The sequence below is a fragment of the Maylandia zebra genome, linkage group LG14, assembly GCF_041146795.1.
Source record: "Maylandia zebra isolate NMK-2024a linkage group LG14, Mzebra_GT3a, whole genome shotgun sequence".
Taxonomy (NCBI): Eukaryota; Metazoa; Chordata; class Actinopteri; order Cichliformes; family Cichlidae; genus Maylandia; species Maylandia zebra.
This window is the reverse complement of record NC_135180.1, coordinates 1,848,799-1,876,106: the sequence shown is the minus strand read 5'-3', so window position 1 is coordinate 1,876,106 and position 27,308 is coordinate 1,848,799. Positions and strand designations below refer to the sequence as shown.

Genomic DNA, 27,308 nt, shown 5'->3' with positions numbered 1-27,308 from the left:
TCTTGGAATTTTGATTGGATATTTCATGTTTTGTTATTAATTAAACAAAGCATCTGTCATATCAGTGTTTATTGGAAGTTTACATAGCTGTACAGAACTTTTGGCTGTTATGTGTTTCAACATGGAATGGATTAATAAACATACAAGTGGTCATAACAAAAACAGAACACAATGTAAAAAATATGAAGACACGTGCAGATTCATTAGCAGTCTTTGGTCGCTCGGTATGCTGTAATGTGCAGTCTCAACATCTGCTTTTTAAAAAAAACGTGTAATTAAAATGAAATGTGAGATAGCACCCAGATCAGTGGCATTGGTGGACGTAGAGCGGACACAAAAACAGTAATGACAGTACAGTAACTCACCTATGTAGCTTAAATACAATAATGAATTTCGTAAGGGGTGAGTATCCTGGACCAGAGATATAGTCTGCCAGAGCAGCAGCACAGTGTGGGCTAAAGCAAGATGTCAGTTCTGCTCCTGAGTCCCACCTGCTTGGCTCTAACTGAACTGCATATGCATGGAGTACTAAAGATAATAAAACATAGTGGAATATGATTAAGGCTTGTCCTCGTGATCATCACTAACAGATTTATTTAGATTCATGATTATAATGTGGAAGTACAAAAAATATCAAATTTCTTCAGGCGATCATAGCAAAGCTCAATTTACAACTATCAATATGATAAAAACCACAGCTTTGAGAAGTTAATGTTTTTAGGGCTACGGCCCAAATCCGCTCTCTCTTTCAGTGATACAAAGGCCGCGTGATTGTTGCTTTTTCACTCTTTCAGGCACATTATCAAACATCTTTAGTGCAACTTCATTTTTTTTTTTTTTTTTGGCTTACAAAAGTAAACACTCTTTTTGCATTTGAATTTCGTAAGGGGTGAGTATCCTGGACCAGAGATATACTCTGCCAGAGCAGCAGCACAGTGTGGACTAAAGCAGGATGTCAGTTCTGCTACTGAGTCCCATCTGCTTGGCTCTAAAAACTTCTGTAAGTTATAAAACGTACAGCACGTGTAGCTGAATGTGGCTCAGTCTCTGTGACATGGCTTTGTGCACACCCATTAGTTCTTGATGAGGTAAAACAGCTGTATAGTGGTTTAAAGGACTGTCACCAGCTGGCAGGAGAACACAACCAGAATTTGTTCTGTCCACTTAGCAGCAACATGTAAAATGAAATGAAACAAACTCCTACATGACGTGACAGGTTCTCTCTGCACAGGAAAGAGTCCAGAGTCTAGGGGGGGTCGTGTGTTTTGGAGATGAGCTGAAGAGAATCTATCGCTCTGACTTGACCTTGTAGCGGAGGACAAGGTAAGTGGCCAGACGTAGGATGATGAAGAAACTTCCCAGGACAATAAAATCTACATAGAGCTTTGCATCCTCCACATCTAGCAGCTGCAGAACCTCTTCAGGCTGTTGGAACTTACACACCGGCCCTGGACACTCCAGCTCTGTGCGGTTCATCCCATAGATAGACAGGAGGACCCCTTCAAAGCCATACCTACGAGAGAGACGAAGTCTTATCTGTAAACAGCCCGGTCACAATAGCTCAAATATTGCTTACTGTTTCTGTAATAAATGCGGATGACTTTGGTAATCAGGCCCAGCCATCGAGGATTTGAATGCATCTTACAAATAGTTAGCATCCTATGAATAACTTTTGGACAAAAAATGCTTGAAAGGATCAGTCAGATACTTTATAATCTAAGTGTCAGTGTCAGCGCAGGTAGACTCTGTGGAGTGGAAAGTAGTGGACCCAAATGCACGAAACGTGGAAACGGAACTGGATTTTAACAAATGGCGTGCCTTTTATTGAGGCCGAAAAACAGATAAATGAGAAACTAATCACAAAAACCTAAACCGGGAAAACGAAATACACAAAAACCAGGAATTCTAGGAAATACATGAATACCTGAGACATGGACAGTTATCAGTGGATGATAAGCAGACGAACCAATGGGTAAGAAAGCAGAACACACATACACAGAGGGTAACGAGGGAAATACACAACAGAAGAAAGACACAGCTGAACCTAATCAGACACGACGAGACAGAAGAAGCAAAACAGAATAGACTCACACAGGACGCGGAACTATCACAATAAAACAGGAAACCAGAGATGCAGATTGACAGAACATAAAGAACAGAGGCAGAAACATGGGAAACAGAACCAAACCTACACTAGAGACATGACACACTAAACATGGGAGGCACAGGAACAAAACCTAAGAACTAGAAATCACTGAAACATAACCAGAAACTAACTGAAACGAAGCACATTAATAATCAAAAAGCACAAACACAGAGTCACCATGACTGCACAGAACCAGATGTAAATGTGTTAACAGTGTTTTACCATTAGTTATTTGTCCACTAATCTCCACTTATTACAGTAGGCTCAAGCATTTTGTGCTGGAGGGCAGCAGCTGGTGCTTCACTCGATGCTGCAGCAGCAAGCTTTGTGTTGCAGATTGTTTATATTTTTATGAGTGTGGTTTTTTATCCATATGAGATTGACATCCTTGTCTTAAGTTAACATGAATGACTGAAAGTGACCAAATTAAGCAAAACACTTAAGATACCAACTCTTCCAGGTTTTGGCAGCTGCTAAAGAAATAAAACATTCACAAATCATATATTAATCAGCCAAACTCAAATACTGTTAACTTCATAATCTTTGGGGCAAGAAAACATAGTTTTATAACTTTATGATTAAAGCTGAAAGTCTGCTCTTCAATCTTTTCTTAAATGCTTGATGTAAAATGTGCTGTGATGGTGTACAGACAGAAAAGCAATGTGTCATTCCTCAAAACCCTGTGGACCCGACTGAACCTGCAGCTGTTCCTCCCAGCGACACTCACCTGACATAGGAAACATAGGAGCTCCACTGCAGATACTTGGGGATTGTGTCAAAGTTGACAAAGAATCCAGAGAACAGCAGCACAGGGACAGCTGTAACAGGCCCTACAAATGTGGCTACCTGGGAGGTGTAGAGGATATACATCGTGTTACATCAGCCAAGAAAATGTGTATTAAACAATGCAAACATGCACTACCTGTAGTGAGGTGGAGGCAGCGCCAACCAACAGCCCAAGAGACTGGGCTACCAGGGCAGTGCAGGTGGACAGGGCTATGAAGAGCAGGTAGCGACTTGCCTCAGGAGGCTGCTCTGTCATCCAGTACACTATGCTGCAGTACATGATGGGGCAGATCACCTAAAATAACACGTTCATTAACTGATGTTTAGTAGAGGAACAGCGAGGACACCCTGTCACAGATGTTAAAGTGTGCTGCAGCTACACTCGCATCCAAACACAGAGCCCTCAGCTCCCGTGCCAGCCAATCACAATGACTGGAGTACTGCACAATGGTTTATTTAATAGATATAAATGTTGATGGATTTAATACAAATTAAGGTTGTACTCAATGACAATGATGGTCAGCAGGATCAAAAGTAGCTTTCCAAATCACTGTGACATTTACCTCGTTTCCATTTCAATCCATGATAACGCCCACGCATTACATCTGAGAACGTTTGAATCTGCCGCTCTACAGTGTAACCAATAACAGACACTTGGGTGACTTCTTTGACATGATGAGACCCAACAACAATGTTAGCAAACTAATCTGCTCCTACAACCTGCAAACACCATCTGCTAACACTAGAGTACAGTGTTGTGAAGCTAAGTGGATATATTTTGTTGTTTGTCAGCACTCAGGCCCTCAGTGAGTAAACCCACCAATCCAATCACAGCACTGCCAGCTCACCTGGAAGGGAATATCAGCCATGGTCTTGGCCAGGTAGTAGGCTTTCAGGCTGTACCAGTAGTTCAGATGCTCCCTCAGGAATACAGACATCTCCAGAGGAACTGCCAAAAGCCCAAAATGTTTACACACATTTATGAGATTTATCATAATAGTATCAACAGGGGAGGAAGTCCATAACCTCTCGATCATACTCACAGGTCAACACAGTAGGCATGAGTGCTCCAAACATGAGGAAGAGCATAGAGAAGAAGAGAAATCCAGTGTTGTTAAACACCCTGCTGGCATCATTGCCAATGTTGAGATAGAGCAAACCTATTAACACACCTATGCAGATGTGGGATATCACTCTGAGGTGGGTCAAAACCTGAGAATGGACGACAGCAGAGAAAGAAAACATCCATGATCAGGCTCGTTTCAGGTAAGAGCACATCTGATCTGTTCGTGACAGCTGTGATTATTGAAGCGATCCTTCCACCCACCTGGTCTCGACATACAGTTATGAAGGTTCTCTTGAAGAGGATGCAGAACTGTGTTAGCGTACTTGTGGCAAAGGTGTGGCTTTCTATGTGCCTGGCATCCTGGAAAAATGGAAGAAATGATCATCGTCAACTCAACACAAAGCATCCTGCAGTCAGAGCTGAATCAACTGGGTAAAAATAGAGCAACAGACCATTTTTATGGGTTTCTGGTATTGCCAGAACATATTGGTTCTACTTCCTGCTGTCAGTTTGTCTTTATTGACACAGCTAGCATAGTGGCCTGGTGATTAGCACCGTCGTCTCACAACAAGAAGGTCCCGAGTCTGAATCCACTGTCTGGCCTTCCTGTGGGCAGTTTGCATGTTCTCCTTGTGTCTCTGTGGATTCTCTCCAGGTACAGTTGCTGGAATTAGGTTAAACTGGTGATTCTAGGGTGTCCACAGGCGTAAATGTTTGTCAGTCTCGCTGAGTGTACCCTGCTTCCTGCCCTATGGCAGACAGGCCATAGGACCATATCAGCTGAACTCTGTGTTCTTCTGTTGGGACTTTTGAGGTCTCTGCAGGCTTTGGTAGTTCTTGGTTTTTATAGTTAGCTAAGCTCTACCCATTTCCTGCCAGCCCTTATTTTTCTAGTATGACAGGTCCCAGTTTGGGTAATGGTTTCCTGCTTTGGTTCTGAGTTTAGGAAGCAACACAATCATCCAGAGAAACAGAAATGGACACAGCTAAGCTAAACTGTTAATGTGAAAGGACTGTAAATCAATCTAAGACTAAATGGCGAATGCCTTGATGCAGTGGGGCAGGGCCACATTCTTGTGGTTGGCAGGGCACAGCAATGGTTCAGAGGAGTTTGATTTAATTTTAAATGTAATTTTAAAACAGCAGTACAAACACTGAGAGATCTGCTGAGCATTGGTGCTGCATGTTTTCTGGTCATCCTGGAGAAGAAGTACCTGTGTTTATTGCACTGAATCACCCTCGTTTCAGTCATGACCACTAAGCTCCAGGAGTTTCTCGTCTAGGAACAGGTACTGCAGGAGCAAACTGCACCTAATGCACCCCACTCAGATAATGGTCAACATGGTTCTTTAAACTCTGTTGTAGTGATGTGTCGGTCACGAACGAAATGGCTCTTAGAGCCGGCTCCTTATCGCGAGCCGTGGTTTTTTTTTCTTTCTTTCTCTCTCTCTCTTTTTTCCCGCTTCACTCCACAGCGAGCCTTGTGCTTTACGCTGAGCAGAGGGGAGAGGGGCGTTAGTTACACTCAGTAGCACAGGAACAGAGCGGGAGGGAGAGAGAGCCAGAGCAGGGACAACAACGTCACATTAGAAAGGTATAGTAATCATCCACAACTATTTTCAGTTGCAGATGATAAAGGATTCAGAAAGTTTATTCATGCAGGTCCATATGACAGAGAATATGCATGTTCTTTTTGTTTTCATATTATAATTTATATTTAATTGTGTTGTGGTTTGCAGTGTTTTGTGTTGTTTCACTTTAAATTTGTTTAAAAAGAAAAAGCTGAAAATTTAAATAGTTAAAAGTTGAAATGTGAATAGTTGGTTTTTGTATTATATGATTTATTTATTACATTTTATGTGGAGTGAATAAATAAAAGTATATTTACGGTGGCCCCTACAGACAAAACACGTACAAACTCCAAAACACGTACAAACACAACAGAAGTGCTCCAGGATGCTAGGGGGCAGTGTTGAGCTTTGTTACCTAGTGGCTACACAAGCCAGGAAGTACCAACGACCGGATTTGGTGTGTGGTAGTAACAGGTAAATGAACATATTTTAAATTATTTGAATATATATAAGTGCCTGTGTATAAATACACAAACAATACACACATGCTTTCAGTTGTGTAATTTAAGTGATCTAGTAGCTCTGCTTTGGAAGTTCAGTTAATGCTAGAAATGTGTTTTGGAGTTTGTACGTGTTTTGTCTCTAGGGGCCACCGCATATATTTATATGTAAACATATATAAATAAAACCACTTTTTTTAAACTTTAGTAATTCCTTTTGTGCATAATTTTATATTATTGTTAATAATAAATTAATTAAAGCAACAAAACAACTTGAAGAGCCAGTTCGGAGCCAAAAGAGTCGGTTCTCTAAAAAGAGCCGGAAATCCCATCACTACTCTGTTGCAAATAATCCTCTCCTTCCAGAACAAGCGTCAGCATGTGGTTCTGCTATGGAGGACTGGGTGGAAGAGATCAGGGACTTGTAGATCGGGCTAATTTTATTTATGATTTGGGCAGCGGGAATCTGTCTTCTAGATTGTTATAGCACCTCCATGCCGCTCCCCACTGGTTGTTGCTGCCTTTCAGCCTTCAGGAGCCCCCCCAAGAGTCTGAAGGCACTCTTGGGGGGGCTGTCCGCTCCAGCAAAATACCCTCACTGATAATACTGTGAGTAATAAAATAAATCAATAAAACAAAACGATTGACAAGAAGAGCGTACAGAGACTCTATAGTGGTCGTCTTGGTAGGGCAATATGTCCTAGCAAGTTTCTTCCTTGCTCGATGGCACTGCTGTCACTGTAACTTCTCTGCAGCACACTCTCCCATGTGTGGAATAGCATCTGTTACTTACAACGGGGCAGATTGTTGCACAGACTGATTGATTCTTCTCCTCTAAAGCACACATTCCACCTTGGACTGCTTCAAACAGCACCGGGTTCAGGTCTCCATACTCTCCTGATGCCACTTCAATGACTGAATCACAAGCAAAAGCAGAAAGACGTGAACAGAATGAACTCCCTGGAAATGCTGCTATCATGCAGAAAAGTTGGGGAACATGAACTAGCAATAACAGGTACTGTAAGGTGAACATACTGAAGTCTGCAGGGTTGTGGTAGGTAGGACAGTAGAGGCCGAGCGTCTTCAGATAGGGTATGAGGTAAGGGACGGTGCCTTTGTAGATGCACTGTCCCTGACTGAGGATGTAAAGCTGTGGAGCAAAAACATTCAGGTTTGACAAAAAGCAGCCTCTACAGAAGCTTACAGAACTGCAACTTATTTTTCTTTACATGGCAGTGGTGTATATTAAAAGGTGGAGATAGCTATGAATGATATCACCCACTGGTTCTCAGACACTTGGCTCCAAATACCAACATGGTGGCAGCCAAAACAATACGCTGAGGTTTCAAAATACAGCGTCTATGCTTCTGTCCATTATTTCCTCCTTCATTGGCAGATACACACCTTGTCAAACATCTCAAACAGTTTGGCACTGGGCTGGTGAATAGTGCAGATGATGGTACGCCCGCCCTGTGCCAGAGAACGCATTAGGGACACCACCTGGTAGCATGACACGCTGTCTAAGCCACTTAAAACACAGAGACAAGATCCATGAATACCGGTCTAAAAGAAACGGAAGAGTAGACAAATCACAATGACTTGCAGATTCACTCTGTCACATAAGAGTTTAGCTAAACATGAGAAAGCTTGAGGATGATATCTCTCTATTAAAAAAATCTGTCGTTATTGTATTAGCTTAGTAATTTTGGAAACATGTTTTCTCAGTTGTCTGCAGATTTTAAAGGAAACGGACACACTAATGATACACTACCATACAGGATGTACACCGTTTAAGCTCCGTCCTACTGGACGTTATTTGTACGTGGCTTTATGTAAAAACTGGAAAACTGCAAAAAATAACATAATTAATACATAAAGTAAAATAACTGTATGATTTTAATTGTTAATCTGTTAAATTTAGATAAGTCTATAAACCTTAAAGCTCCCACACAAGAATTTCACTCGCATGTGCTGTGCCAGTGTGCCTGCACATGTGATGTGACAGTAAAAAGTGATTTGATTTGATTTGATTTGTGATTTGATTTAAATGTTACTATAATGGCTAGCCATAGCGGCTAGCTGCTACCATGTTGGTTCATGTTGCTATCAGCTAACTGCTAATAGTTTGACAACTAAAGCTAATGCTCTTGTTGCTGTTTACAACATCAGTGTTTTTCTTACATTTCTGTAATTGTTATTGAAGCTGCTGAAATGCACCGAATGGTTCTCTGGATAAAAGTTTATATGAGAAAAATCTAAGAATCCGAAACACAAACATGTGTAATGTTAGTTGAGAGGCTGGAAGACTGGATACCAAAATTGTACTAAGAGCTGGAATGCTAACAGCAACCTTTTGAAGTGCTGAATCTAGTAAGCTATTGTGTAAAACTGTCGGAAGCTCAGGTCTGCACACAAAGATGAAGGAAGTACTGACATTTCATCTGTATTTGAAAATGTCTCGAGCAGCAGCTGCATTTGATATAAAGAAACATGACGAGAGAGAGAGGTGCGATTTAAAACCAGGTATTCCAGTTCTGACACTCACTGAGTCTTTGAACCAGCAGTCAACTATCAGCATGTGATTTTATGGAAGCACATCTCACATAATAAAAAGATATAATTTAGGTATACAATCGGCAACACATCATCTCCTCCCCGTTCACCTGGTGGGCTCATCAAAGAACATGACTGGAGGATTGTTAACCAGTTCGAGGGCGATGGCCAGACGTTTACACTGACCACCTGACAGTGAGCTGGTACGAGTGTGGGCGCAGTCAAGGAGCCCTAAAGCAGTCAGAATCTCGTTCACCTGAACAGAGAAGAGAGAAAGGCACAGTGCCGGATTTCACTGATTATCAAAGCACCAATAAAAAATGTCTTCTTTATATTTATATCTAAACAGGGAGAAAAAACATGAAAATGCTCGGCAGGAATAAGAATGTGGTGCTACATAACAAAATAGATGGTGAGTAATAAAATACTGCTTGTGGACATTATGAGTAAACTGGCTGGTTCAGTTTACAGCGCATGGTAAACTGCTCTCACCAGTTCCTTCTTCACATCCATAGTTTCATCCAGCTTTAAGTTGGCTGAAACCTGAGCAAAGAGAAAGCAGATCGCATTAACGTAATCACAAGCTAAAAAAAGCTACGAAACAAAACACAAAGCCAGGTTCAGATGCTACACAAAAGCAACGCTTCAAAATGTGCTCCGAGGCTGAGTTTACGGCTCACCATCATGGCCTCCCTGGCAGTGAGGTGTGGCAGCAGCATGTCTTCCTGCATGATGTAGCAGGACATTTTCCTGAAGGTCCTCAGGTCCCTGGGTTTCCCATTTACCAGGATCTGACCCTTCATCCCTGTTTCCCTGAGCAGCATGAAGGACAGATACCAAACATTTCACTGCCCAGACAAACTTTATTAATTAACTACACCTTATGTTTGTACCACACAGGCCTCATTTATGTCATCATAACTGTATCAGAGAGTCGGCTCACCTGTACCCTGCTAGAATGTTCATCAGGGTGGACTTCCCTGCCCCCGATGGTCCCATGATCCCTATAAGCTCTCTGCTGCAGAACCTTCCTGACAGGCACTTTAATAAGGCTTTGAAACCTGCAAATAAGTGACAGGGTATTCATGGGAATGAGCAGTGATATTATATTACTCCACAAGAACAAACTTTATGTAAGCATAATGCAAATACTCATGTTAAATAGGAGCTACTAGTTCCAAAAAAAGCCACTTGGAATAAAAGACTTCACCACTGCCCCCATCACCGAACAGAGCAGGAGTCCGTGAACACATATGACACAGATGAAAGTCAGTCTTGGGGCAGAGGAGGGTTGTAAAGTGGTTTGTAGATGCACAGCAACTGTGGCTAAATAACATAAATATTGAGTCCTCAATTAAACATGCATAGAAGGGTTTCCACTGAGATATGAGCTGGTGGGGCCAGGTGTTCCCCACTGTGTTACAAGCCGGGGCATGAGAGGATCCCTACTTTCCCTAAACACCAGGGGCAAGCAGGGACAAGAAATGAAACTGTTCAGTTAGCTAACATATCCTATTTTTCTGCTGCTCTGTTCATCATTTAACATGTATAGGAACTGCTTAAAACTTTAAAAGAAATGTAAGCACAGGGGGAAATGTTTTGAGCTAATACAACAAGGTAAGAATTTGAGGTTCAATATTCCACCTTCCACTGATTATAACATAATTATAAAATAATGTCTTCAGAGCTACAGTCGCACATTATTCTCTACTAGAAGTGGCTCATATGGAATAATATTAATACATGTCTGACAGTAAAACTGACCAGTAAATTCAGCTGGCAGATGCATCAACACTTACAGTACAAATATGGTTGGTTAAAGTGGATGAATGTCCTCTGCACTTTGGGATGGTGATGACTGATGATCCCCAGTAAACTTCCCACACTCCCAACTCTGGATTCACCGGGGTCACATTTTCTGAGAGGTTGATAAATGCTTTTCCCACTACACAATCTGACAGCCTCAAACACACTGTAAGTAACAGTTGCCTCAAGGCGCTTAATTTTAGGTCCAAGTTATAATGAATCTGAGATTGTTGTACAAATGAGCAGTAAAAACTGGCCCTTGCTTTTGACAGTAAGCTGCTATATTACAGTAGACTGTGCAGAATCACGTGTCAATGTCAAGTTTACCAGCATCAACATGGAGCACCAACTATGCTGTGGGTGAGGGTGGTTGTTTATGGTTCCTTATACAAGTCTCTCATAATTTAAAACAATTCTTCGATGTCTTCTAGTTTATGGCTGAAGTGATTATTGAGTGTTTTTGCTTTCATATGTGTTTCTCTCTGCTTTCTGAGTCTCTATACTAGTTTTTGAGCCATTTTCACTCACTATGTGTTAACAGACCTCTCTGCATTGAATCATATCTGTTATTAACCTCTGTCTCTCTTCCACAGCATGTCTTTATCCTGTCTTCCTTCTCTCTCCCCAACCAATCACAGCAGATGGCCCCGCCCCTCCCTGAGCCTGGTTCTGCCGGAGGTTTCTTCCTGTTAAAAGGGAGTTTTTCCTTCCCACTGTCGCCAAAGTGCTGCTCATAGGGGGTCATATGATTGTTGCTCTGCATGTATTGTTATAGGGTCTACCTTACAAGTCTTAAGGTGACAGTTGTTGTGATTTGGCGCTGTATAAATAAAATTGAATTGAATTGAATTTCATAATACCTTGGTTTCTTTCTAATTTTATTAATTTATTCTAGTATCCGCGGCACCATTTTTAGTGCGTGTTCCCTTAGTAAAGCTGTGACGTTGTCTTGTTATTCAGACAGATTTCTGGTTATGAGTTTGCGATCCCTGACTTTTCAGCAATCCACAGGACACTGAGCAGCACATCCCCAGTGTTATTGTTATCTGTGTCATCTTAAAATTCCTTATCTCTGTGTTCTGTAAAGCTTGTCATAAGTCTAAAGAGTGCATTTTCTTTATATTGCCCAGAAGTAAAGTTAATTAAACAACTCATGTGTTTTGTGTCTGTTTGAGTTCAAAGTTAAAAAATCATCAATCTTAAAAGGAACTCTCTGACTTACTGATTAGAAAATGAATTGTTTTGTTTTGGATGAAAATGTCTCTCTCTCTCTGGGTGGGGGTGAGTAAGGTGTACTGGGAGGCCAGGCATCCAGCAAAGACAAAGGTCGCAAAGGAAATGGCCTGCTGTCAGTTATATGTGAGGCTGGACACCAAAGAAGGAGAGAAGGACTTGTATTCATTGGCTGGAAAAGATGTGCAGCTTGTTTGGATGTTTAAGGATACAAATGGAAATGTAATAACACGTGAAGAGAGGCTGCTTAGAAATACAAGGAGGGCTTCAAGGAGCTGATGGTAAATGGCCTGTATTTGTATAGCGCTTAGCTGATGAATGTAGAACATAAGACAGGAAGAAAGATGTGCATTAAGACACGACCTGCCTGGACAAATGACCAACAAACTTTTGTACGAGTGTTAAAGACTGGTGGTGCAAATATTCTTGAGTGAGGTTGGTTCAGGAATCTTGCATTCAATCATAAATTCAGTATCAGATCTAAAAGTTAAGGCAGTGCATGCAAGAAAATCAAATACACATAACTTTTTATTTGTACTGACTAAAGTACATGCAGTAATAGCCACAGCATCTGTGTGTTAGTCTCTGTGAGCGATGTATGGTATGGATTGATCGGGGGTGTGAACAGGGTGGATCGTGGGGAGGGCAGCGTGTCAGAAACAATCAGCCTCGCCTCCTCTGTGTGACGGGGAAATAAGAAAAATCAGTAGCGATCAGGGTTACAACAGCTGGAAGCACACACTGCTGTCAGTGAATGTGTCAACGTTTCATCTTCTGGTGATTCAGTCGCAAAGAAACACACGAGAGAAATATTAGTGAAAAATGATTTTTTTTGTCAGCTGCATAAAGCAGATAAACGTCCTGCCCAAATAAAGAGTCATAATTTACCCACGATGTGTGTTATTGTAGGCTATACCGCTGGCAACAAAATATTAACAGTTTAAATGAGTCTGCAAAACTACAGGAAATCATTGTCATTTATAACATGTGGAGGGTAGACCTCGTGCTGTGTTTGAGCCAGTGTCATCAAAAACGTGAGGAGACATACCCGTGACTGCACTGCACCTCATGCATCTTAAAGCTGACAGGCAAGGAGAATGATTTGTGTACCTGAGTATCACTACAATGCACAAAACTACTGAGCAGCCCATTATGACACAACCAAATCCAGTTATGTGTTTTCTATATATTAAATAATATAGATGCCTCTGCAGCATGACTGACAAGCTTACACAATACATTCAGAAAGCTTCCCACCTAAACTGAAAGACTGAGTGCAGATTTAAACCACTTATTAATTATTTCTGTCAGCGTTGCAAAACCGTTATTTCCACATCTCCAGTATCAAATGTGAAACGTGCACCCTGCCGTTTACTGTGCAGCATGAATGCGCTGCACAGCAAACAGAGAAGACACAGGCCAGAGATTTCCTAACACTTTATGTCAGAGGCGCCTTTTAAGCCTGAAGGCAGCAAATATTTAACACACAGCGCGGTGACAAAAGCTGAATGACTGAATGGAGAAACAGAGAATGATTCCACATGAGCCGAGCGTTCACCGACTGAAGCAAACACAGACTTTACTTGGGTGAACACCCACCGATACTGATGTTGGTCCAAGTTTATTTTTGTTTTTGACATCCATTAAATAACTCTTATTATTTAATTTTATTATTATTAGTTTGAATAAGTACTACCGTGTGCATCTACTGTGATGTCTCCCGCTTAGAAACAATGAATGATCTAGCTGTTCTCGACTTTTTAAGCATTCTGCTAGCTCGCTGTCTCTGGGAACACTTTTAGATACATGCGGTTTATTTTGGGGTTCATCCATCCACACATCTACTGTCTCGTGTCTTGATTTTGCCTTTTCACAGTATCTTTACTCAGTTAGAAACTGGTTAAAGTGGAAAGCTGTATATAAAGGATGGTTAGAAGTCTGTTACCTCTCCTCCTCCAGCACGGTCCCTCCCGAATGGTGTAGGAGATGTTGATGAACTCCAGGTCAACAGCTGAGCGTCGGGGTAGGTGGGTGAATCGCTGTGCCTCAGTGATCTGGTTCTCAACCTTCTTCAGGTGGGTCAGCATGGATACCTCCTGTTGTGGCTGAGGCTGAGCAGCAGGCTGGCTGTCACCATTACATATGACCACCTCCTCCATAGGGAGGCTAACAGAGTCAAGTTCCAGTGCCTTATTATCCATATTAGATCACAGACTGTGGGTGGAGGAGTGTGGGGAGGAAAGAGACGAGACAAAAAGGAGAAGGGAGGTCATTCACGGTTCAACGGTCTAATTTTACAGGTGAGGTTTTGTGCTTGAGTTAAGTTATCTATCAACGCTGAAACAACAGAACAGCAGAGAAGCTGAGCCAGCGAGCAGCTCTGCTCAGAACAGAGACGATGTTTTTGCCCTTTTCACTGCTGGCTTGCACACTGTTTCAGTTTCCCATCCACACTGCTGTGAATTATGAGGCCAGCAACCAGCTAAAAATAGGCTGACCAATTCATGAAACGTTATTGGTGCTTAGGCAACAAGGCCTACCTGGATAGGGTCAGGTAAAAAAATAAATCAGCGATGTTATACCACAGAAATGTACCTGGTTAGGTTTACATCAGGACTTGTGTCATAATCCATAGTAAACCTGTATGTTAAAGGAGCATGTTGGGAGTGACAGCCACTAACGCCACTGCACCAACACAAGTCACAACATGGCACAAACACAGCACTGGAAGCATTCTTCTGATGATGTCATTCCAAACATCTGAGGTTGTATAATGTTCATTATTTATAAAGATTTGCTTTATGTGAATGGGTTACATTTAATTAGGCATAGAGATATAATTATGACTGAGCCTGGAATATCATCTACAAGAGAGTTAAAAAAAATTGAATATGCATCAGAGAGCAGGGCCAGGGAGTCTTCCTCTTCCTCCTCACATGTATTCATCATCAAAAAATGGGGAAAAACAGAAGTCAGAACATGCTGTGGAAGAGAGACAGAGGTTAATAACAGATATGATTCAATGCAGAGAGGTCTGTTAACACATAGTGAGTGAGAAAGGTGACTGGAAAGGAAAAACTCAATGCATCATGGGAATCCCCGGCAGCCTACGTCTATTGCAGCATAACTAAGGGAGGATTCAGGGTCACCTGGTCCAGCCCTAACTATATGCTTTAGCAAAAAGGAAAGTTTGAAGCCTAATCTTGAAAGTAGAGATAGTGTCTGTCTCCTGAATCCAAACTGGAAGCTGGTTCCACAGAAGAGGGGCCTGAAAACTGAAGGCTCTGCCTCCCATTCTACTTTTAAATACTCTAGGAACAACAAGTAGGCCTGCAGAGCGAGAGCCAAGTGCTCTAATAGGGTGATATGGTACTACAAGGTCATTAAGATAAGATGCGTCTGAAAAGTAAGAGTGTGTCCAAAAACTTTGCTCCAAAACTCTGAAACAGCTCGCCACCCTCTCTTTTGCACCCTGTAACGTCCCTAAAAGTTAATGTGTGCGTTCCGGCTCTGCTTTGAGTTTTGTTGTTTCACAGGTTCGCGTGTGTGTGTTCATTCTTGCACAAGCTTTGATTAAGTAATTTCTTTATTTCTTTATTTGTTGAGATCCCTGTATTAATTAGGGGCTGATTTCTTGCTCTGAAAAGCACTAATAAATAAATGTTACTTGCTAGGTTATATACTGCTAAGTACTTCTTTGTAAATACTTTAATTTTACGTAAAGTACATGGAAATTCAATTTAATTCTAAGGAAATTAAAGCCTTAGTCCTGAGCGGTGTTATAAAATGTTATTAATAATATTATTAATGCTTCAGGTTCAGCAAGAGGATACTGATAGTTTGCAATCAGTATGAATTTTGTATTTGTAGCAGCTAACAATTAGTATGATCTATTAATCTCTCAGGTTTATATTTTATTAATACTTTCAGTCTTTTGATCTATGTAATGTGATGCAATTAATGTTCCATTTTAATGTTGAAGTTAACTAATCTATGAGTTGTGTTTTTTTAAAGTCCATTTCCCCAAACGCGAGAATCACACAGAAATAATAAAAAAAAATGATGGTTAGTAACAAAGACTGTCTCATCCACTTGGTTTATATCAATCTGTCTTCTCAACATTGACACTCATGCAAATTAGAAATGTCAGGTGATTATTTTAATACTTGCTCTTCCAGGCAGTGATGTTGATCCAGTCTGCAGCACGTATAAAATGCCTGTAATTCCACTTCCTCTCCACTATCAGTTATAACATAAATTACATCCTGGTTGTTCTTCAAAGTTTCATGAGCAGGTTGCTTTATATTAATCATATCATTTCCTTTTGATGCATTTCAGCCCATGATGAATTATATCTTTGTGTTAAAGTTAAGATAATCCCGGGATCTGTAACAACAACAAGTTCTGGATCACAACAAGTGTCAACATTTCTTTTAATTTTCATGTCATCTATACAGAGGAAATTTCATGAAACACTGTAGTATCTAAAAACTACGCTGCAGATAAACAGTGACTCCCAAAGTATCCAAAACTAATACGAAGTTTCTTCCTGCTACAGTAGGTGTCACCATGGCAACTGACTGGTGAAAAAAACACCACCCACAACTGGTAACAATGGGTGCTTATGAGCTGGCGTTCATCCCCATGGTAACCAAAGGAGGTGATGCTGAAGACGAGAGACCACAAAATCAGCACTTACTGATTTCCTACATAATGAATTTATCGACCAATCAGTTCCAAGAATTATTAGATTAACCGTGTTCCTATTTTTTACCTGTTGGCTACATTCAGTTAAGTTTTATTTATCTGGTGCAGTTGCTTCAGCCTGTATCATGTTTTTAACCTCTTGATATTTTTCTGATATTATAGTTTGTAAAATCAGCTCCTCGGCTGCTGGTAGACCGTTCTATGACCGGGTTAGGTTAATTAGGTTCTGCCAAAAACCCGCCCTTTGATCTGAACACCACATTAGGAATATTGTAACTTATTGGGAAACCCTGGGCTGAGTGACCAGTTGATAAACACCTTTATGTGACCACATGATTCCTGATGTTAATGAAGCCGTATCCAGAAAAAGAAAATATATGTATGCTGAACTTGCTTTGTAGTACATGTACTTGGAGAGCTACGTCATGTCAACAACAGGTTTCCTGTGTAGTTTGAAGTAAGTGCCCAGTTTTGATTAATTATCTGTGGACAACAAGGAATACCCACACTATCCTAGAAAGGTATTACAGCAAGACTGTAACGTTCATTTTTTCCACTACCAAATTTGTTTTATTGGATTATTGATCCAATTCCCCTTCATATGGTTTAGTGCAGTGGTTCCCAACCCCGGGGCCACGGACCGGTATCAGTCGTTTGGTACCGGGCCGTGAGAGTTGAGGCTTGGGTGTGAAATCTATGGTTTTCAGGATTTTTATCGGTTTTTAGCTTTAACTTGGTTTCCCTGGGTCTTTTGTCGTGTGTTATGAATAAATCTTCTTCTTTTTTTTACCGGTACTGGTTTGTATTTATCTGCGACACCTTAAAGGCCGGTCTGTGAAAACATTGTCGGACGAAAAAGGTTGGCGATCACTGGGTTAGCGCACTAGAAAAGCTTTCTGACAGAAGGTAAAGATCTCCCGTGTGCAATAACCTTATTCTCAGTTGTCAAAGTTGAGATCACTTGGGTGATAAGTCCCAGCCCGTCTGAAGCACTGACAGTAAAGACAGAATCAAGGGTTGCTTATGCTGCCTTGTTTTAAACGATCTCGCAGCGTTGCAGTTTGACTGTTTGAACACAGATAGAGATCCCTGTGTAATTAACACTGTTTTTCTGTCCTGATCTTAATTCCATGTTACAAATACCAGAAATTAGATGAAGAAGATTGATGCTAATCTTACAACTGTATTCTATGAAGTAGGCCACCGAACAATAGCTTGGTGTAAGTTCTGAAATCAGTGAGAAAAAACTGTCCTGGGTTACTCCAGAGCGTTCTCACTCCCGAGGCGTAACATGTCGACGTTTTGTCACGTCCCGCGGCGTTCCTGAGGAACGCGAAAGGAGACCTTCGGCGTTCTTATGGTACGCGGCGGGTTATGGCTGGAATCCAGTGCAATGACGCTCCCGCGGGAGTAGACGTTCCAGCCCTGTATTTCAGCCCTAAACCTAACCTTATCCCTAGCCCTGACCATAACCTTATTCCTGACCTTAACCAGGACTTTAATGATGTTAAATAGCGTGTTTCTAAGCGATTTGAAGAATAAGAGCGAACATGTGTAGGTTCATGTCATGATTTGCTGTGTGGCAGGCAGGATGAGGACCCAATCGCAAAACTCACACACACGGGGATGAACTCAAAAAACACAGCTTTATTGCTGGCCACGAGAAACAATACAAAACTAAACTGGGAAAAACTAACATAAAGCTCACCAAGGAACACAGGGGAATCACACACAGCATGAGGGAGAACGCGACGCCGAACAGAGGGAGACTCAGACAGAAATACACAGAGGGTAAACGAGGAAAGTGGGCACACACGGGGAACACAGGTGACACTGATAATCATAACGAGACAGGGCGGGGTGAACTGAACATGACATGTACAGGCACAGAGGTTCAGACAGGAGGAGAGAGAGCACGGGGAAAACACAGACATAACGGGCTGGGGAAACATGAAACAACCACAAAGGGAGACGAGGGCTCATAAATACATAGAGGGCACACAGGGGGGGGGAGAGAGAGCACGGGGAGAACTTAGACATAAAGGGCAGGGGAAACATGGAATAAAACATAAGGAGAGACGAGGGCTCACAGATACACAGAGGGGCACACAGGGGGTAAAAGCCATGAAGGGAAAACACTTAGGGAACAACACAACAGGGCAACTCAGGAAACATGGCCTAAATAAGGAACGAAATACAAAAATACAAGGAACTAAGAATACTGGGCCCACATGGCCCAGGACCATGACACCACCCCCCCCTAAAGGGCTGGCTCCCGACAGCCCAAACCCGAAAAACAAAACAAAAACGGAAAACAACCCACCCAGGGAGGGAGGCGGGGGACCAGGACGGAGGGACCAGAACGGGAAACAAAACAAACAACAGAAAACACAGGAGCACATGACCATAGTCCAAATAAAGTTCAGGGGGCCGACCCAGAGCCCACAGGCACAAGAGTTCACGGGTCACACGGTCGGGGGGCCGACCAGGCGGGTGGCACAGGTGACAGAGCTGGTCCGTAGGCCGGCCGTGCGGAAGGCAATGGCGGCGGCGACGAAGGAGACGACGGAGCAGTTCAGGAGGCCGGCCGCGCGGAAGGCAGCGGCGGCGGCGAGGGAGACGACGGAGCAGTTCAGGAGGCCGGCCGCGCGGAAGGCAGCGGCGGCTCTCCAGTGTCAGGCGTGCTGGCCATGGCCCGGTGGGCACAGGACCAGACGAAGCACAGGCTGAAGACTCAGAGGCTGGACCAGACGAAGCACCTTCTGCTACGCCTGGTCCAGCCTGTGCTTCGTCTGCTGCGGGCCCTCCAGCTGAGACAGGAGGCTGAACGGGCCCCTCGGACCCTCCAGCTGACGTGGCATGAGGCTGGTGTGGTTCTCCTGAACCCCCAGCTGACGAGGAAGGTTGCTGAACGGGCCCCTCGGACCCTCCAGCTGACGTGGCATGAGGCTGGTGCGGTTCTCCTGAACCCCCAGCTGACGAGGAAGGTTGCTGAACGGGCCCCTCGGACCCTCCAGCTGACGTGGCATGAGGCTGGTGCGGTTCTCCTGAACCCCCAGCTGACGAGGAAGGTTGCTGAACGGGCCCCTCGGACCCTCCAGCGGAGACAGGAGGCTGAACGGGCCCCTCGGACCCTCCAGCGGAGACTCGGACCCTCCAGCGGAGACAGGAAGCTGAACGGGCCCCTCGGACCCTCCAGCTGACGAGGTAGATGGCGGCGTGGGAGCCGCGGAGTCCTGGATGAGCTCATCCGAGCTCCCAGCAGGAGCTGATGCAGAGCCAGAGAGATTTGAGACCCCTGGCTGAATGTTAAGCTGACCAGCGGACCGTACTGCTATCGGGGACTGGGCTACTGGAGCTACTGGGGCCTGCGCTACAGGCGGCACTGGAGCTACTGGGGCCTGCGCTACAGGCGGCACTGGAGCTACTGGGGCCTGCGCTACAGACTGAACTGGGGGTGACACTGGAGACTGAACTGAGGGTGGCTGCGAGGGAGCTAACTGAACTGAGGGTGGCTGCGAGGGAGCTAACTGAACTGAGGGTGGCTGCGAGGGAGCTAACTGAACTGAGGGTGGTTGCGAGGGAGCTAACTGAACTGAGGGTGGCTGCGAGGGAGCTAACTGAACTGAGGGTGGCTGCGAGGGAGCTAACTGAACTGAGGGCGGCTGCGAGGGAGCTAACTGAACTGAGGGTGGCTGCGAGGGAGCTAACTGAACTGAGGGCGGCTGCGAGGGAGCTAACTGAACTGAGGGCGGCTGCGAGGGAGCTAACTGAACTGAGGGCGGCTGCGAGGGAGCTAACTGAACTGAGGGCGGCTGCGAGGGAGCTAACTGAACTGACCTGGGAGGAGAAACACGAGCAGGAAAAGGGGCAGGCTCAGAAAAAACTGTCCGAGAAATGGCAGGCTCAGGGTCGACAAAAATGGCTCTATCAAAAATGAACCCGCCGTCCACTTCATGTTTTGTGGTTTTAGCATTGTCCGGTTTATGGCGGCGGGCGCGCCGCCTCCTTCGAGCAGAGGAAGCTGGCGCGATGGGCGCTGATGGCGCCAACACAGAGGGTGACGTAGTGGTGAGTTCCCCGTCGTCCGCCCCCATCCTTGCCAGAAATGAGACAGGCGAAAAATAGCCTAAGCGGATCGGAGACGGCGAGCGGCTGGTAGGCTGTGCAGCAGGTGAGAGGTCCTCCTCCGGGATGAGCCAGGGTTTCCGCCGGAGCTCGTCCTCCCGATAAGCCCGTAACACCTGCTGCCGCTCTTCCTCGCCAAAGTCTATGGCTTCCGTTGTCTCCGTGCGCCACGCCGTGCGGCCAGACCGCGGTGAAGACGCGGAAGCCGGCGGGGTGCGGGCGGAAGGTGTGTCTGTGGCGAGCCTCACCGTTCCAACTCTGACCGCTACTGGCTCATGAGACAGCGGCGATGACACCCGTTCACGGGACGGAGGTGTGGTTGCTGAGGCGGCATTCAGGACCCTCTGGGCCAGCGCACGGGCACGAAGCTCCTCCTTAAGGGGGCCCAGGGAGTCAAACGCCTCGACGAGGTGGGGGAGCTGTCGCAACCGTGGCTCCCGCAACAAAACGGCGTCCACGGCCGCCAATCCTGTGGAAACCACACTTGGATCCGCGCATCCGATGATGCGATCCATAATGCGGCAGAGCCGGTTCAGCTCCTCCCCTACCTCCTCTGAAATGTCCGCTGAGTCCGACATGGTCGCGTCGTCCTGGAGGTCCGCGGAGGGGTTGTGAACTGCTGGGTCCATATCGTGGTCGCGTTCTTCTGTCATGATTTGCTGTGTGGCAGGCAGGATGAGGACCCAATCGCAAAACTCACACACACGGGGATGAACTCAAAAAACACAGCTTTATTGCTGGCCACGAGAAACAATACAAAACTAAACTGGGAAAAACTAACATAAAGCTCACCAAGGAACACAGGGGAATCACACACAGCATGAGGGAGAACGCGACGCCGAACAGAGGGAGACTCAGACAGAAATACACAGAGGGTAAACGAGGAAAGTGGGCACACACGGGGAACACAGGTGACACTGATAATCATAACGAGACAGGGCGGGGTGAACTGAACATGACATGTACAGGCACAGAGGTTCAGACAGGAGGAGAGAGAGCACGGGGAAAACACAGACATAACAGGCTGGGGAAACATGAAACAACCACAAAGGGAGACGAGGGCTCATAAATACATAGAGGGCACACAGGGGGGAGAGAGAGCACGGGGAGAACTTAGACATAATGGGCAGGGGAAACATGGAATAAAACATAAGGAGAGACGAGGGCTCACAGATACACAGAGGGGCACACAGGGGGTAAAAGCCATGAAGGGAAAACACTTAGGGAACAACACAACAGGGCAACTCAGAAGACATGGCCTAAATAAGGAACGAAATACAAAAATACAAGGAACTAAGAATACTGGGCCCACATGGCCCAGGACCATGACAGTTCAGTCCAGACGGTTCTCATATTTCCTCTTTTTCCGAGGTCGTCATTTAGGAACGTGGTGGGTAGCCGAAAACGTAATATGGTGACGATTTGTCACCTAGCGTAAAATGTTACGCTTTGGGAGTGAGAACGGGTTGGTTACTCCTAAGACGGTTGGCTGCTTTACTGAATACTGCTTCATATTTCCAACTGATATTGCTTTTGTTCAGTTTTGTACATAATGCATCGCTATTCTAAAACACACCAGGACTCACATTAGCCAGAACGTTTTTGATTTCACCATTCAAAAACCTGAAGTACAACGCTGCCTCTGACTGTCCCCCATTCATTAAGCCAAGTATAAAACAAGACATGGCTTGTATGTTTCTTCAGTAAGATGTAGAAGTATTGCTGTTGTGCTCTGAAGTATTACTTGAGGAGCGCAAAAGCTATTGATTTAATCAGTGACAACTGATAATTCAGTATAACTAAGTTGGAAATGTCCTGAATAGATTTTCTTGTGATTATTAGTTCATTAGTCTAGATTAAATGTAAACATCTGTACATTTCATGGGAAAAGACAGCTTAGGCACGACCAGCGTCACACAAAACCCACTTCTACTATCCATGCAGAACTTTAAGCAGCAGAAATATGCAATCTCCTGACGTGACTAATGATCACTGAAACTGAGATACGTCTAATCTACTTTGTTCTGCACACACAACTGTAAAAATGGTTCCCAAGTCTGAGGTGGTACAGTAATTTGTCCTTTTTGAGACAGAAGCCTCATTTAATCACTCATGGGGTTCTTAATCCGCTTGGGGATTAAAATGAACTTTCTTTTATTTCCTTGATCTGCAGGAGGGGCTGTAGTTACTGCCTTGGGAAAAATCTGCAGAGTCAGGCACACTACCAAGCACCCAACCGAGGTAACGTATGGGAATCGACTGCTCCTCTACGTGCCTTCCACGCACATGGGAGAAACCAGAGGTCTTGGTGTCAAAGGGTACAAATGAGAAATGAGACATGTTATGTATGCCAACGTGTCACGAGTCAGCTTGGATGGTCCTGTACCGCTCTGGAGAGAGGGAAGGTCCACGGAGGGAAGAGAGGATAAGGAAAGAACTCCATGACCTGGGATTAGACTGCTTTAGATTATCTACTGTACTGCAGTTACACTTTTTTCTGACTCCAAGGCTTACAGTTAGATGAAATAACTCTCGCTCTGCAGGCCTACTTGTTGTTCCTAGAGTATTTAAAAGTAGAATGGGAGGCAGAGCCTTCAGTTTTCAGGCCCCTCTTCTGTGGAACCAGCTTCCAGTTTGGATTCAGGAGACAGACACTATCTCTACTTTCAAGATTAGGCTTCAAACCTTCCATTTGATAATGCCTGTAGTTATGCATTATCAAAACCCTTTCCTAGAGTCTCCTGTCTGTACCACATAATTTCTCTAAAAACTCTACTTTCAGGATGTTCCACTTTATTCATGCTTTGTTAGCCTTTGGCTTTGTTATAGCTTCAAGGTGACAATTTTTTGACTCACCATTCAAAAGCATGTGTGGAGCACGAAAAAATAGTAATCAAAGTCTCTAATCAATGATATACATAAGTGAAAAGTACACAAGTATCTTTTCTTTGTAGGAAAACTCATATCTTTAATAACACTCCAATAAGTGTCAGTGAATTTGTTTTGAGCTGGTCTACTGTAGTCTGCTTTTGTTGCCTTGAGATTGCAGGTTAAATCTAAGTGGTTTTTCCTCCACGTGCTGGTCCTTCTGACCCCGGGATGATGGATTGCCTAGTTGGCGTTGATGAACCTTGTTCTGCTAATGAGAACTTTCAGCAGGTGAGGACTGCCTCATGCGCCGCTGCACTGAGAACGAGGTGAAGTACACCTACACGATGAGAAACTCACTGGAGAGAAAGACTTTTTATATGTATCGGGAAACAAATCACACCAACAACTGTCTAAAAATAATTTGTATTATAATATTAAGGAGACAATCAGATGACCAAGGACTTAGCAACAGCGAGAAGTAAAAACTCTTTTAACTGTGAGAAACGTGCAGCCACAGCAGGTTCAGAGACGGACTTTTCATACTTGAGAGGAAACAGACAGACAGATGGTTTAACTGATTTTTATCATTGGGCTTCATGGATAAACACAACTGGGTATCACCTGCATAGCAATGCAAAGCAATGACAAAGTTTGGTGTGTTCTGTAATAATAATGTTTAAGGAAGTAAGAAGTAATGTAAAAAGTGCAGGTCCCAGCACAGAACCTTGTGGAATCCCATGACTAACATTTGCACTCATGAAAAATTGTGTGTGGTTGTTTTTAAGCACACGACACTTCCAACACCCATGAACACCACTACAACCACACATACAGAGAGAGAGACCCAAAGAACCAAATAGCGGTGCAAACACATAAACAGACTCGAAACATAAAGAAATTGAAAATGACAACAAAGAGAACAAAACAACAACAAACTGAATCAAACAGTGATGGAGAAATGACCGCAGCAAAGCTGGATCTGTTTGCCTCATAATCCATCCACATCTCACACAAGCAGATCAACCCATTAAAAATAAATAAAGCTTTTAATACATGGCATTACACTTGAGCCAACGAGCATTGTAACACCCATCTGTGGTTGAAATGCCAAAGTACTTGTACTATTGCTCCTGTCTCCTACAAGCAGACATATTTTCTACCAGGGCTGATTAAAGGAGTTCTCTTTTTAAAAAATGTAAGACTTGCAATTAAAGATATCAAAACTTTAGTGGATAAAAATGTCACTTTCTATACAGTAAGGATAGCTCGCATTATTGCACATGAACAAGTCGTCGAAGAGAAAGGAAAGAGTACTACTAAAAAAGCCACAACAGCTTTTCTGTGTGTTGCATCTCTGTGAAATATGACAGATCCTTACATCTGCTGGAAAAACAGGATTTCTCTTTGGAACTTAAACATGGTCGGATTGTTCTGCTAAAGCTTATAGTAGAGCAGGCTGTTCTTACATGACATGAGAACAGTGACCATAAGGATAAGTTCCAACCCAAGAAAGTATGTTAATACTACTGGTCTCCCATGACTTTGAAAGAATGAGAACTAAATCACTGAAAAGGCTTTGGCTGAGAAAAAAAACATGAAAGCTTGTGCACATTCCTACAGTTACAGCACAGAGAGGCTGATAAGCTATAATAATTTTTACATGTAGGGACTTGAAATTATTTGAGTGAAAACATGAATATGAATCTTCTTTTTTCTTCCTGTAATATGAGAAAATTCAGCTAATCAATTTACTTCTAAGCAAACTTGTTTTCTTTCAGGGCTTCACTTCAGTTTTTACCCAACAGTTCATGTTTGAGCTGCTTTTCCATCCATATCCGTCTTACACTTACCCAATTCAGGGTTGCAGGAGCGCTGCAATTTCACTAAGATTGAGTTCAAATATTCTTCCACCAGTTTTCCTTTCTGTACTTGCATTTCAGTTGCAGATTCAGACAAGTCAGTGTTTAGCTTCCATCTATGATTTTAGCTGAAACACATTAATGAACAAAATATACATCTTATTTTGAAAGTTGTATCCAAGTTTGCATTACTTCCCTGATTAGTACATCCTTGCTGAGCAACATGTTAGCATAACTGCAATTATTGTAAGCAGGAGTAATAAAAATACATAAACTGTGTTTTCATACGTTTTGATTTTCTTTAAATGTTTCTGACCAGGTTTGACTCTAAATGCAGAGTCGGTGTACAAACCGATGCAGCTTAAATTCATGGTAAGGCATCAATAAACCACAATATGTTATTCAATGAAGAGAAATCACCTGACATGCCACTGATACACAGGTATCGTCAGCTTGTTGTCTGTAGATGCAAATCATTAAATATACTAAAATTTTTGTAACAGGCTTTGTTGTAGAACAAAATCTGCTTAGTGTCACTAATGTTAGCTATTGATGATGTTAGACACAGGTTAGCTTTATGAAGCAGGATAAAACTGTCATTTTTGGCTAGGCCCATTCAAAATACAATGCTCTAGCTAAATGTTACACAATACCAACCCGGTTCAAAAAGACATTTTAAGTATTTTAAGTAAGCTTTAATATAAAGAGTGCAACACAGATTAAGACATGGGCAGCCTGTCAGCAGGAGACACGGAGAGAAGAGGGCAAACAAAAATCTTACAATGACTGCTGTCGGGTGACTGTCCTTCTCGGTGTCTGTCAGTATGTTGTTATCTCTCCGGCTGCAGCATCCACTACCAAACACCTTCCAGTCTGCCGCATCTACAGCATCTCGGCACGCTGAGCAGAGCAGAGCAGACTGGGAGGGGCGGGGTGGGGCCTGGTGAACTGATGGAGGAGGGACACTGGATCTGACAGGGGAGGAAAATTCTCCTTTACTTCGTAGAAACGTGGATTTCTGCATTTCTAAGCTTTATCATGAGAGACAGGTGCCGGCTTATGTTTCTGTAACCCACATTTCCAAAGCCTGTAGCCTTATTTTACACTAACCCCTGCTTCACAATGTGCAAAGTGAAGTCATTGGGAAGGTAAAGAGATGATTTAAAGATGATTTATGGTATTTGCAGGTCCTGCTGAAAACTAAACAGTAGTAGCCTGTAACTGTGCAGCCTACGTATAATGTAGAGATACAGCAGATGCCACCGTATCTACTGAGTGAAAGTCAAGGATGGGAATTTTTCAGAGTCTTCAAAGATGTGACAAGTACAGCAACAATGGATAGTCTTAAAATCAAGAAATCATTATCTAAAAAGTGCATTTTGTATTTACTCAGGTTATCTTTGCCTAATATTAAAATTTGCTTGATGATCTGAAATGTGAGTGTGACAAATGTGCAAAAAGAAAGAAAGAAAGTGTCAAATACCTTTTCACAGCACATCCCTCTCTACCTGGGACATGCCCTGAACACACCTGGTGTCAAACAGGGACGACGGGGCCCTTCAGACGTGTTGCTTCACTCCCAACAGTGACGAGATTTAAACACAACAGAAAAAAAGGCGACTTGCAAAGAGACATTTTGAAAACCTGTGTTTACAAAGTGAATGAAAACTTTATTGACTGAGTCAATTTCAGGTGAGAAGTTGCATTTCCACACTCTGCAGTTAAGATTTGTTTTCAACACCGTCATACAAAGGACGCACCAGGAAAATGACTAAGGCTTCCCCTAAAAAGAAGCGAATACTGAGAGATTAGCTCATTTTTGATAGGAGCAAGCTATGCAAGCAGTCATTGTTGCTGTGTGTTACTTTGGACACTAAATGAAGTTTAGAAGGAAGAGTAAAAATCCACACATGTATGTAATCTGTCAAATTCTCCTCATAAAACAACATATACATTAAATATTTTCTGTAAATCCTTGTAGAAAACACTGGTCACAGTTTCCAGGCTTATGTGTCCTCTGTACCCTCATAAAGATGTAACATGTGAAAATGTCACTCAACAAGAGTCTGAAAATAGTTTTGT

General features: G+C 43.3%; 1 protein-coding gene across 3 annotated transcripts; it reads right to left on the bottom strand.

Moving 5' to 3' along the window:
* Positions 1-708: 708 nt before the first annotated feature.
* LOC101474512 (ATP-binding cassette sub-family G member 4) lies at positions 709-26,086 on the bottom strand. 3 transcript variants are annotated; one of them, XM_076892097.1, is made up of 16 exons: positions 26,008-26,086; positions 25,218-25,354; positions 13,607-13,875; positions 9,566-9,683; positions 9,303-9,435; positions 9,115-9,165; positions 8,733-8,878; positions 7,474-7,597; positions 7,105-7,219; positions 6,863-6,984; positions 4,260-4,358; positions 3,976-4,144; positions 3,781-3,881; positions 3,069-3,227; positions 2,874-2,992; positions 709-1,513 (listed from the first exon to the last, which is right to left on the bottom strand). In XM_076892097.1, the coding sequence occupies exons 3-16, from the start codon at positions 13,860-13,862 to the stop codon at positions 1,288-1,290; spliced, it is 1,938 nt and encodes a 645-aa protein (XP_076748212.1). In that variant the 5' UTR covers positions 13,863-13,875; positions 25,218-25,354; positions 26,008-26,086; the 3' UTR covers positions 709-1,287. The 3 variants fall into 3 exon arrangements, with proteins under 3 accessions (XP_076748212.1, XP_004538008.1, XP_076748213.1); XM_004537951.3 differs by lacking the exon at positions 25,218-25,354 and having other exon boundaries at positions 26,008-26,081; XM_076892098.1 differs by lacking the exons at positions 25,218-25,354; positions 26,008-26,086 and having other exon boundaries at positions 13,607-13,900.
* Positions 26,087-27,308: the final 1,222 nt, after the last annotated feature.